Source organism: Rattus norvegicus, chromosome 2, assembly GCF_036323735.1.
Source record: "Rattus norvegicus strain BN/NHsdMcwi chromosome 2, GRCr8, whole genome shotgun sequence".
Taxonomy (NCBI): Eukaryota; Metazoa; Chordata; class Mammalia; order Rodentia; family Muridae; genus Rattus; species Rattus norvegicus.
In genome coordinates this window covers 172,228,306-172,241,409 of record NC_086020.1, presented here as the reverse complement: position 1 = coordinate 172,241,409, position 13,104 = coordinate 172,228,306, and the positions used below count along the sequence as shown (strand labels likewise).

The following is a 13,104-nucleotide window of genomic DNA, read 5'->3' as shown; positions in this document are numbered from 1 at the left end:
TTACATCTGACAGACATGTGGTCATGTCAGGAGCCTGCTATATATTTAGTATTCTGTGGAGATATAATAAGACTATACAACTGTCCCAGCTCTCAAAAGGTTGCTGAAAGGTGACAGCTAAGAACAAAATGAGGAAACATGGAATGAAGCAGGGGCCTATGCCCTTTGATTTTGTTCTAACGTAAAACACAAGAGTCATCTAATTCAGAAGCTGATTCCTTCAGTGAGGTGAATGCATGAACATGATCATGCCATTTACAGTATAGTATCCCGCATGGCTTCACCAACTCATCGCTATGCCGCTGTCCCTGCTGTGTTTGGTTAGGGCTCTAGGATCTTCCATTACCCATAACCTTCTGCTGACTCACCTGCTCTGTGGTGTATTTCATTCAGGAGTTCTTTGTGCAGCAGAGGCCCAGTCCAGCTCTCCACTGCACAGTGACCCTGAAGAAAGCAGATGTCCACTCCCCAGCTCTGCCTGTCCACAGGGAGCCGGGCCTACTGGCACAGGAGGTGCGAACTGTTCTCCTGGACAGCTCTCCTTCAACTTCCCTTCTCTCCTTGCTTCCTTCTTCCAGCTATTCTGTCTCTTATTCAGTGGAAAGAAGGTCTGCAGTGAGGGCTTGGTCTGCATAAGAGCCAGGCAGGCAGGATGAATCCATCCCACAGGCAGCATTAGTTATGAGCTTGGGCTAAACCTTCCACTCGGGAGTCAGGCACAACGCACAGTGAAGAAAGTCGTAAATGCAATTCAAGGTTTGTTCCTAGCTAGGAATGAGTAAAGAACACTGTTGAAACAGCAAGAACTTATAAAGTAAGAACAATGAAAACAATGAAAACCAGACTAACTAAATTTTTTTCTTGAGAGACAGGCTCTTAAGAGCAAAGTTAAAATTACACATCAAATCACAAAATGCTTTTAATTTAAATATTCAATGTTTAATAATAAAGGAAACTTCTAAAATATTAATACAGTTTAGGGCTCAACTAAATCCTCAGAGCAGAGCAAACAACAATAGAAAATAAAAATGGTTTGTTAGATTATTTTCTTCTAAATGTATAATCTTCTGACAGATTAATAATTCACAACAAATCGCTATGCTTTGTATTTTTTTCTTTTCTTTTTTCTTTTTCTTTTTTTTTTTTTCGGAGCTGGGGACCAAACCCAGGGCCTTGCACTTGCTAAGCAAGTGCTCTACCACTGAGCTAAATCCCCAACCCCTTATGCTTTGTATTTTTATAAAATACTTCTCAAGGGGACCTAAATTAGGTAGAATAAGTTAAATAAACATGCTATTTAAAACTGAACAGTGGGAAAGACTGACACATTGTTAAAATTTTGCTCAACGGCTGTTTTTAGATGGTGAGTAGGTAATTTCCTACAGTATGTTAATGTATTATACAGGTAACACTTTCTCTAAAAACTTTTAGAGAAGAAAACATTGGAGGAAGACAACTAAATACCACAATGTGCTAAGAAATAAAATTCAGTAAAATCAAGAACAAAACTAGATTAAAAGTTGAGCTCTTGCAATTTTTAAAAAAGCGCCACATCGCTTCTCGGCCTTTTGGCTAAGATCATGTGTAAAAAAGTGCCACAAGTTTTCTTCTTGGTGACTCTAAGTGAGTCTTCAATTGCCTCCTTATTCGAATATAAATATGAGTTTAATAAACATTTCCCTTCAAGTATTTTCCCACTAAGCAAGCACACACATATGCCCAGCAGAAGGACCTGGTGATGGATGGTAAAATGATAGCTTTTCATTTGACTTAATTTGACAAGTGATTTGAAAGCAGCAAGAATTACATTGTTCATCATCTTGGTGCATAGCAGATTAGAATATATTTTAATAATTTTTTCAGTCTGGAAGATTAATTAGAACATAATTTTATACTAGATGATGCTCAAAAGCTTAATTAGGCTGTGCATAGTGATTTATACCTATAATCCCAGCATCTGAGAGGCCGAGGCAGGAGCATAGCCCTGAATTTGAGGCATTTTGGACTACACAGCGAGACCCTTTCTTTAAAAACCAACCAAAAAGGAAAGAGAACAAAAGAATTCATTAGGATAGAGGTAGCATGCAAATGACTTTATAAAAATAAATAAGCTGGGTTTTTTTTTAACTACGAAGATAAAATATTCTAGAATATTATCTGAACTTAAAAAAAAACAAAGAAAATGAAAACCAGCAATTTCATGCGTGTGAGTCAGCCAGCTGGAGTTCTTTCACACACATGCTAAGTTTCTTTCAAGTATAAAGCCTCTGAAACACATTTTCTCCCCAAACCTGCTAAACGGAATTTTGCAGTTTTACTTAGTCATTATTTACTAGGGAGCCCCCGCTACGCAGATCAAAGGCTTTGCAGTTAAGCCAACGATTATTAGGCTTTCTCTTTTCTTGTTTAAGAGATACTTTCCGTTTACATTCCTTGGGGAATATGATACCCGAGGAAAAGTTACTGCTCTGCAGATGAACACTGAGGGGCTACTTAGGCGACAAAGTGTTAATAAAGTTTTCAAGGTCTGCTAAAGAACTGTGAAGTTCATCGTTCATATCGTGACTTCTAAGAAACCTTTTCAGAGTGCCTAGAGCTGTGAGTGCTTCATTCGTGGATGGTAATGGCAGGTCCACTTCTAGCGCTCCGCTGTCCTCCTCCTCTTCATCGGAAGTATAAAAACCGGTTACATCTTGCTTACTTTCTTCGTCCCACTCAGCACCATCTTTTGGGGCGTCTTCACAAGTCTCCAGGTCCTCATCCAGAGCAGCGTATCCCTCTATGGACAAGCCTTCAAGAAATTCCACTCCTGCCCCCACTGCATGGGCAGTCAGATCAAGAGCAGCAGCATCTTCTTCTGCATTTGCTGTGTCAGTTTCTCCCCTTGGAGAGCTGAATCCTGCTTCCTCATAGCATTTAACAATGGTCTCTGGCGCTATAGCTCTCCAGCAGAGATGTAATGTATCAACCGCATCTAGCAGGGAAAATGTAAACTCTTTGCTACTTTCAACTGAGCTTAAAAATTTCTTGATAAGACAATGCCGGTATTTGATTTTAAGGCTTTTAATAACACCTTGATTCATAGCTGCAAACCCGGAAGACAAGCATGATGGGAAGAATGCTAACTCAATGGACTTTAGGTTTTTCACTTCTGGATGTGCCGGAAGAGAATCCACAAAAATCACCACTCTTCGTTTCTGGGCTTGGAATTTTTCATCCAGCTTCTGCATCCACTGTTCGAATATAACTGCAGTCATCCGCGCCGTTCTGTTAGCTTCGTAATACACAGGCAATGATTTTACGCCTTTGAAACAATGTGGGGCTCGGTTTTTCCCGATGATAAGCAGAGGGAGCTTCTCAGAGCCATCCACATTCGTGCCGAGTGCCAGCGTTATCCTGTCTTTGCACAGCTTTCCAATTGAACATGTTTCTCCTTTGAATGCAAAAGTATTTGTAGGTAACATTCGATAAAGCAGTCCAGTCTCTTTTACATTGAAAATGTTTTTAGGATGATAATCGTTTAAATAATAAGGCAGCACATTTTGGTACCACACAGCCGAAGGGTCTGTAGATACACCCGTGGCTTCTACGGGTTGTGCTCTGAAGACTAAGCCATACCTGGACTTAAAACGGTCCAGCCAACCATTGCTGCACTTAAAATCATTGTGCCCCAGCTTCTGGGCAAAATCATTAGCTTTTAGACGCAGCATTGGACCGTTAACTGGAACGTTCAGACACTGAGCAATTCGATACCACCTCATCAGTGCCTCTTCCAGATCCGTATAAAACGCCGTCCTCAGCCTTTTTCTCTTTGGATCAAATCTCAAAGACTCAAAGGCTTCTAGAACTTTGTCTTTGTTTTTCATAATGGAAGACAATGAATTTTTCTTTATACCATATTCAGCTGCGATCTCTGCCTTTTTCTTGCCACTTTCCACTGCATTTATGATGTCGATCTTTTCCTCAATGGACAGGCTTTTCTTTTTCTTCACGGTTACTGGCGGAGTCCCGGCATCCAGCGAGGCTTCTGCCATCTCAGCGGCGGCTCGTGCAGACCTTGGCTCTGAGCTCCTGGTGTAAGTTTCTGTTTCACATTTAGTTTTCAGTAGGATGTGGACCAGGGCTTTCTACCTACCATTTCCTGTACTAACGTTGGTAAGTACCAACAGTCTCATTCTCTAGGAAAACAACTAGTCGCGTCTTTCCCAAAAGTCTGAAGAAAACCCTATATGCGATTAGGAGAGGCACCACCTTCTTAGGATCTTGTGTGGCTCAATTTATAGTTCTTCAGAGTTCCAGAAGTCAGGCTAAAATAGGAATGTCATTATGTCAAACCTGCCCAGTCCTGCTGGGGTATTTTTGGAGCTGCAATCCTTTAAGACGATTCATTTTATCCATGCATACTTCAGTCTTGTACTAAATTCTCCACAGCAGGCTCAGAGATAAGAAACAAACTTTCAAAAATGTTCATGTAAGATATCCCGGCTTAAGTCCTAGTTTCTTCAAGGTATAGAATGGAAAAAACGACGTCTTGAAAATGACAGGGGAAAAGCAGTAGTTGAGCAAAATGGCAACCGGACACTACCATGCTCTGAATGACAATGAAAAGGAAAGGAAGAAGTTTCTGGAGATGTAGTAACCAAAGCTTCCAGGCAGATGATTGCTTCCTGAATGGCCTCTCCATTAAAAGCTCTGCTCTGTGGTTTGCATCCTCCCTTGCGCTTTGCAATATACACTTCTAAAATACACCGGACAAATTTAATCTGCTTTGAAGATGTGTGTGTGCCAAAACTAAAGCACTAAAAACGATCCCGGATAGATCCTTCATGGCTATTTTCTACATGAGGTCACAGACTGTACCCTCTGGCTCTACAAGAAAAAAAAAATAACCACAGACAGTAGTCATGAGCTCGATTTTTAATAGCACATGGGAGACAGTCTTCTTCATAGGAGTCTGCTAGAAATACTTCATTGAAATGCTCAATTCAGGTGATGAATAATTCCATTAAAAAGTCTAAACCCTGTGCACCGTCAAAACTAAAAATAAATACAGTAATTTTTACATCAGTTTAGAACAGTATATGAATATACATTGGTCGGTGTTGAGAACACACATCATGATAAACACGTTGTGAAGGGATAAAATGTAGAAAATTATCTAGACTAAAATAGGAAGTCGACTGACCATGGTTCTTACCCTTTCAGGCCTCCTATGTAGGTCTATGTGTGGGAAAGTGACTTGCTGTAGTTTAAAGACATGGGCTTTGGAGCAAGAGGGGTCTTGAGAAGTAACTGCCACTTAGTACTTATCTGGTCTTAACCATTAAAGCCTCAGCTGTTTTATCTGTAAAACGGGAGAAACTACAGGACTGACTTCACCGTGCTGAACACTCAGTAAGGCTCAGTGAGTTTTGTAAGAGGCACTCAGAACAGCTTTTAACACACACACACACACACACACACACACACACACACACACACACACACATTCTTGCATATAGACTAGTTGGGCCTTGACCTTGCCGCCCCCTTGATTCAGTCTCTCTAGTGCTGGCTAGGTGTAACAGTACACAACCACCATGCCCGGAATAACTTCACATTTGAAGAAAGTGCCCAGCAAACGTGGGCTGATGATTTCATTACCATGGCCTTCTCTTTTCAATCTTTTCAGCTCGAAATTGCAGACTTGGGGACAGGATTGGCACTTAAAAACAGACTGGAAACAGTGTGCTCCGTGTTTGTGTGTGTGTGTGTGTGTGTGTGTGTGTGTGTGTGTGGTCAGAGGAGGGTGCTGGATTTCCTCTTCTTTACTCTCTGCCTTTCCTTTCTTGAGACAAAGTGTCTCACTGAACCTGGAGCCCACCATTTCTCATCTAGGCTGGCCATCTGTCTCCATACCCACACCCAGCATCCGAGTTCCAGGTGCGTGAAGCTATATGCATGTCCGTTAGGTGGGTGCTAGGCTCTAACACACGTAGTAGGTCTTCATGCTTGAGCAGCAAGTACCCTTAGCTGGTGAGTCCTCTTCCTTGCCTAGACTCGTTCTTCTTAAGCAGCAGCAGTGAGACCAGCCCTGGGGATCCAGACAGTGTCACATTCAGCTCCCAGACACCAGCTCTCTTGCCAGAATCTATCTATTCTGGGCATGCTGTGGCCAAGACAACAAGAAGCTAATTTGATAAGTGGACATTATTATGTGGGCACCCTGGTCTTCCTGCTGTGTCTCCAGGCTTCCGAGGTGACACGATGCATCTTTTTGCTTGCTTTTTGTTCTGTTTTGTTTTTAAGACAGGATTGTGTTGCACGGTCTAAGCTGGCCTTGACCTCATAATTTTCATATTTCAGCTTCTTGGATGCTGGGGTTGTAGGTATACCCAGCTTACAGAAAAGTTCTCGTTAAAATTCTTCTGTCCCTGTTGTCCAACTCAAAGGAGTAATTTTTAATCACCAAAATTACAACTCATAGGGTTTTTTTTCCTAAATTGTTGTAAAAAAGGTCTTAATAATGACATCATCGTGGCACTGGTTTTCATATCGCTTTGTTGCTATATATCCCAACTAACTAATGAGGAGGTAGGTAGAAATGGGCTTTAATGGTAACACAGTTATAGTGTGTTTGGAATGCAGTTCCTAATCTCGTCCTTTTAATGTCCAGTTATACTTTATTTCTATATTAGCACATACTTAAATCATATTGATAGGGCCTTCTCTGACCATAGTTTACAATCTGGGTTCCCTGTACTAAGCAAACCTGCAATAACACCCCCCCCCCAAAAAAAGGGTTTCTCTGTGTAGTCCTGGCTGTCCTGGAACTCCCTCTGTAGACCAGGCTGTCCTCGAATTCAGAGATCTGCCTTTCTCTGCTTCCCACTTGCTAGGATTAAAAGCATGTGCCAGCATGCCCAGCTTACAACAACTTTTTAAAATGTTTATTTTTATTTTGTGACCATATGTGTCCCTGAATGTATGTATGAATGAATGTATGTTTGCGGCATGGGCTCAGGAGTCTGTGGAAGTCAGAAGAGGCATTGGGTCTCCTGGAACTGTAGTTACAGATGGTTACTGCCATGAGGGTGCTGGGAACCAAACTTGGCTCCTTTGTAAAAACAAGTGTTCTTAAGCACCGATCCACCTTTGTTTGTTTTTTAAACTCTCTCCAGCTCTAACAACACATTTGAAGGGCAATATTAAGTTTCTAAGGAAGAGCAGACCATTTTGGATGCTGTGAGCATCCACAGCATCTTTACTGACTGTTAGGGAAGCTAGGCTGTCTAGGTGCAATCTGACCATTTGACTCATTCCCAAGAGCACTTGTTCATTTCCCTGGGGACTCCTTGCATATTCCCTGCAAATCTGTGACTATCTTTTATGTAAGTATTTCTCTTACTAGTTTGATATCAGCTTCCAGAGATTCCCCGTCCCTCCCATCTTACTTTATTTGTCTGAAATGAACAACAAGGGCTGCAGAAATGCTAACTTCCTCTCTTGGTTCATCCTAACTAAAGAAAAAACAAAGATCAAAAATCTCTAATTTTAAATCCAGGAGACTTACAGATTAGGGCTTACAGATCAGCCTTAAAGTCTATGCAAATACTCCAAATGAAAGATTCAAGCTCTGAGGGGTTGGGGATTTAGCTCAGTGGTAGAGCGCTTGCCTAGGAAGCGCAAGGCCCTGGGTTCGGTCCCCAGCTCCAAAAAAAAGAACCAAAAAAAAAAAAAAAAAAGATTCAAGCTCTGAGCCCAGCGGTGTTGGCATATACCTTTTTTTTTTTTTTTTTAATTTTTTTTTTTTATTAACTTGAGTATTTCTTATATACATTTCAAGTGTTATTCCCTTTCCCGGTTTCCGGGTAAACATCCCCCTCCCCCCTCCCCTTCCTTATGGGTGTTCCCCTCCCAACCCTCCCACCATTGCCGCCCTCCCCCCATAGACTAGTTCACTGGGGGTTCAGTCTTAGCAGGACCCAGGGCTTCCCCTTCCACTGGTGCTCTTACTAGGATATTCATTGCTACCTATGGGGTCAGAGTCCAGGGTCAGTCCATGTATAGTCTTTAGGTAGTGGCTTAGTCCCTGGAAGCTCTGGTTGCTTGGCATTGTTGTACTTTTGGGGTCTCGAGCCCCTTCAAGCTCTTCCAGTTCTTTCTCTGATTCCTTCAATAGGGGACCTATTCTCAGTTCAGTGGTTTGCTGCTGGCATTCGCCTCTGTATTTGCTGTATTCTGGCTGTGTCTCTCAGGAGCGATCTACATCCGGCTCCTGTCGGTCTGCACTTCTTTGCTTCATCCATCTAGTCCAATTGGGTGGCTGTATATGTATGGGCCAAATGTGGGAGAGGCTCTGAATGGGTGTTCCTTCAGTCTCTGTTTTAATCTTTGCCTCTCCCTTCCCTGCCAAGGGTATTCTTTTTCCTCATTTAAAGAAGGAGTGAAGCATTCACATTTTGATCATCCGTCTTGAGTTTCGTTTGTTCTAGGGATCTAGGGTAATTCAAGCATTTGGGCTAATAGCCACTTATCAATGAGTGCATACCATGTATGTCTTTCTGTGATTGGGTTAGTTCACTCAGGATGATATTTTCCAGTTCCAACCATTTGCCTACGAATTTCATAAACTCGTTGTTTTTGATAGCTGAGTAGTATTCCATTGTGTAGATGTACCACATTTTCTGTATCCATTCCTCTGTTGAAGGGCATCTGGGTTCTTTCCATTTTCTGGCTATTATAAATAAGGCTGCGATGAACATAGTGGAGCACGTGTCTCTTTTATATGTTGAGGCATCTTTTGGGTATATGCCCAAGAGAGGTATAGCTGGATCCTCAGGCAGTTCAATGTCCAATTTTCTGAGGAACCTCCAGACTGATTTCCAGAATGGTTTTACCAGTCTGCAATCCCACCAACAATGGAGGAGTGTTCCTCTTTCTCCACAACCTCGCCAGCATCTGCTGTCACCTGAGTTTTTGATCTTAGCCAATCGCACTGGTGTGAGGTGAAATCTCAGGGTTGTTTTGATTTGCATTTCCCTTATGACTAAAGATGTTGAACATTTCTTTAGGTGTTTCTCAGCCATTCGGCATTCCTCAGCTGTGAATTCTTTGTTTAGCTCTGAACCCCATTTTTTAATAGGGTTATTTGTTTCCCTGCGGTCTAACTTCTTGAGTTCTTTGTATATTTTGGATATAAGGCCTCTATCTGTTGTAGGGTTGGTAAAGATCTTTTCCCAATCTGTTGGTTGCCGTTTTGTCCTAACCACAGTGTCCTTTGCCTTACAGAAGCTTTGCAGTTTTATGAGATCCCATTTGTCAATTCTTGATCTTAGAGCATAAGCCATTGGTGTTTTGTTCAGGAAATTTTTTCCAGTGCCCATGTGTTCCAGATGCTTCCCTAGTTTTTCTTCTATTAGTTTGAGTGTGTCTGGTTTGATGTGGAGGTCCTTGATCCACTTCGACTTAAGCTTTGTACAGGGTGATAAGCATGGATCGATCTGCATTCTTCTACATGTTGCCCTCCAGTTGAACCAGCACCATTTGCTGAAAATGCTATCTTTTTTCCATTGGATGGTTTTGGCTCCTTTGTCAAAAATCAAGTGACCATAGGTGTGTGGGTTCATTTCTGGGTCTTCAATTCTATTCCATTGGTCTATCTGTCTGTCTCTGTACCAATACCATGCAGTTTTTATCACTATTGCTCTGTAATACTGCTTGAGTTCAGGGATAGTGATTCCCCCTGAAGTCCTTTTATTGTTGAGGATAGCTTTAGCTATCCTGGGTTTTTTGTTATTCCAGATGAATTTGCAAATTGTTCTGTCTAACTCTTTGAAGAATTGGATTGGTATTTTGATGGGGATTGCATTGAATCTGTAGATTGCTTTTGGTAAAATGGCCATTTTTACTATATTAATCCTGCCAATCCATGAGCATGGGAGATCTTTCCATCTTCTGAGGTCTTCTTCAATTTCTTTCTTCAGTGTCTTGAAGTTCTTATTGTACAGATCTTTTACTTGCTTGGTTAAAGTCACACCGAGGTACTTTATATTATTTGGGTCTATTATGAAGGGTGTCGTTTCCCTAATTTCTTTCTCGGCTTGTTTCTCTTTTGTATAGAGGAAGGCAACTGATTTATTTGAGTTAATTTTATACCCAGCCACTTTGCTGAAGTTGTTTATCAGCTTTAGTAGTTCTCTGGTAGAACTTTTGGGATCACTTAAATATACTATCATATCATCTGCAAATAGTGATATTTTGACCTCTTCTTTTCCGATCTGTATCCCTTTGATCTCCTTTTGTTGTCTGATTGCTCTGGCTAGAACTTCAAGAACTATATTGAATAAGTAGGGAGAGAGTGGGCAGCCTTGTCTAGTCCCTGATTTTAGTGGGATTGCTTCAAGTTTCTCTCCATTTAGTTTAATGTTAGCAACTGGTTTGCTGTATATGGCTTTTACTATGTTTAGGTATGGGCCTTGAATTCCTATTCTTTCCAGGACTTTTATCATGAAGGGGTGTTGAATTTTGTCAAATGCTTTCTCAGCATCTAATGAAATGATCATGTGGTTCTGTTCTTTCAGTTTGTTTATATAATGGATCACGTTGATGGTTTTCCGTATATTAAACCATCCCTGCATGCCTGGGATGAAGCCTACTTGATCATGGTGGATGATTGTTTTGATGTGCTCTTGAATTCGGTTTGCCAGAATTTTATTGAGTATTTTTGCGTCGATATTCATAAGGGAAATTGGTCTGAAGTTCTCTTTCTTTGTTGTGTCTTTGTGTGGTTTAGGTATAAGAGTAATTGTAGATTCGTAGAAGGAATTCGGTAGGGCTCCATCTGTTTCAATTTTGTGGAATAGTTTGGATAATATTGGTATGAGGTCTTCTATGAAGGTTTGATAGAATTCTGCACTAAACCCATCTGGACCTGGGCTCTTTTTGGTTGGGAGACCTTTAATGACTGCTTCTATTTCCTTAGGAGTTATGGGGTTGTTTAACTGGTTTATCTGTTCCTGATTTAACTTTGATACCTGGTATCTGTCTAGGAAATAGTCCATTTCCTGAAGATTTCCAAATTTTGTTGAATATAGGTTTTTATAGTAAGATCTGATGATTTTTTGAATTTCCTCTGAATCTGTAGTTATGTCTCCCTTTTCATTTCTGATTTTGTTAATTTGGACGCACTCTCTGTGTCCTCTCGTTAGTCTGGCTAAGGGTTTATCTATCTTGTTGATTTTCTCAAAGAACCAACTTTTGGTCCTGTTGATTCTTTCTATGGTCCTTTTTGTTTCTACTTGGTTGATTTCAGCTCTGAGTTTGATTATTTCCTGCCTTCTACTCCTCCTGGGTGTATTTGCTTCTTTTTGTTCTAGAGCTTTTAGGTGTGCTGTCAAGCTGCTGACATATGCTCTTTCCTGTTTCTTTCTGCAGGCACTCAGCGCTATGAGTTTTCCTCTTAGCACAGCTTTCATTGTGTCCCATAAGTTTGAGTATGTTGTATCTTCATTTTCATTAAATTCTAAAAAGTTTTTAATTTCTTTCTTTATTTCTTCCTTGACCAGGTTATCATTGAGTAGAGCATTGTTCAATTTCCACGTATATGTGGGCATTCTTCCCTTATTGTTATTGAAGACCAGTTTTAGGCCGTGGTGGTCCGATAGCACGCATGGGATTATTTCTATCTTTCTGTACCTGTTGAGGCCCGTTTTTTGACCAATTATATGGTCAATTTTGGAGAAAGTACCATGAGGAGCTGAGAAGAAGGTATATCCTTTTGCTTTAGGATAGAATGTTCTATAAATATCCGTTAAGTCCATTTGGCTCATGACTTCTCTTAGTCTGTCGACATCACTGTTTAATTTCTGTTTCCATGATCTGTCCATTGATGAGAGTGGGGTGTTGAAATCTCCCACTATTATTGTGTGAGGTGCAATGTGTGTTTTGAGCTTTAGTAAGGTTTCTTTTACGTATGTAGGTGCCCTTGTATTTGGGGCATAGATATTTAGGATTGAGAGTTCATCTTGGTGGATTTTTCCTTTGATGAATATGAAGTGTCCTTCCTTATCTTTTTTGATGACTTTTAGTTGGAAATTGATTTTATTTGATATTAGAATGGCTACTCCAGCTTGCTTCTTCTGACCATTTGCTTGGAAAGTTGTTTTCCAGCCTTTCACTCTGAGGTAGTGTCTGTCTTTGTCTCTGAGGTGTGTTTCCTGTAGGCAGCAGAATGCAGGGTCCTCGTTGCGTATCCAGTTTGTTAATCTATGTCTTTTTATTGGGGAGTTGAGGCCATTGATATTGAGAGATATTAAGGAATAGTGATTATTGTTTCCCTTTATATTCATATTTGGATGTGAGGTTATGTTTGTGTGCTTTCATTCTCTTTGTTTTGTTGCCAAGACGATTAGTTTCTTGCTTCTTCTAGGGTATAGCTTGCCTCCTTATGTTGGGCTTTACCATTTATTATCCTTTGTAGTGCTGGATTTGTAGAAAGATATTGTGTAAATTTGGTTTTGTCATGGAATATCTTGGTTTCTCCATCAATGTTAATTGAGAGTTTTGCTGGATACAGTAACCTGGGCTGGCATTTGTGTTCTCTTAGGGTCTGTATGACATCAGTCCAGGATCTTCTGGCCTTCATAGTTTCTGGCGAGAAGTCTGGTGTGATTCTGATAGGTCTCCCTTTATATGTTACTTGACCTTTTTCCCTTACTGCTTTTAATATTCTTTCTTTATTTTGTGCGTTTGGTGTTTTGACAATTATGTGACGGGAGGTGTTTCTTTTCTGGTCCAATCTATTTGGAGTTCTGTAGGCTTCTTGTATGCCTATGGGTATCTCTTTTTTTAGGTTAGGGAAGTTTTCTTCTATGATTTTGTTGAAGATATTTACTGGTCCTTTGAGCTGGGAGTCTTCACTCTCTTCTATACCTATTATCCTTAGGTTTGATCTTCTCATTGAGTCCTGGATTTCCTGTATGTTTTGGACCAGTAGCTTTTTCCGCTTTACATTATCTTTGACAGTTGAGTCAATGATTTCTATGGAATCTTCTGCTCCTGAGATTCTCTCTTCCATCTCTTGTATTCTGTTGGTGAAGCTTGTATCTACAGCTCCTTGTCTCT

General features: G+C 40.7%; 1 protein-coding gene across 1 annotated transcript; it reads right to left on the bottom strand.

Moving 5' to 3' along the window:
* Positions 1-901: 901 nt before the first annotated feature.
* Positions 902-4,254, bottom strand: Tigd4 (tigger transposable element derived 4). The gene has a single exon (NM_001399762.1). It carries the CDS (start codon positions 4,032-4,034, stop codon positions 2,490-2,492), a length of 1,545 nt encoding a protein of 514 aa, NP_001386691.1. The 5' UTR covers positions 4,035-4,254; the 3' UTR covers positions 902-2,489.
* Positions 4,255-13,104: the final 8,850 nt, after the last annotated feature.

Bases quoted from the DNA above. Each gene is read 5' to 3' on its own strand.
- Tigd4 (NM_001399762.1), bottom strand. From the start codon at position 4,034: ATGGCAGAAGCCTCGCTGGATGCCGGGACTCCGCCAGTAACCGTGAAG.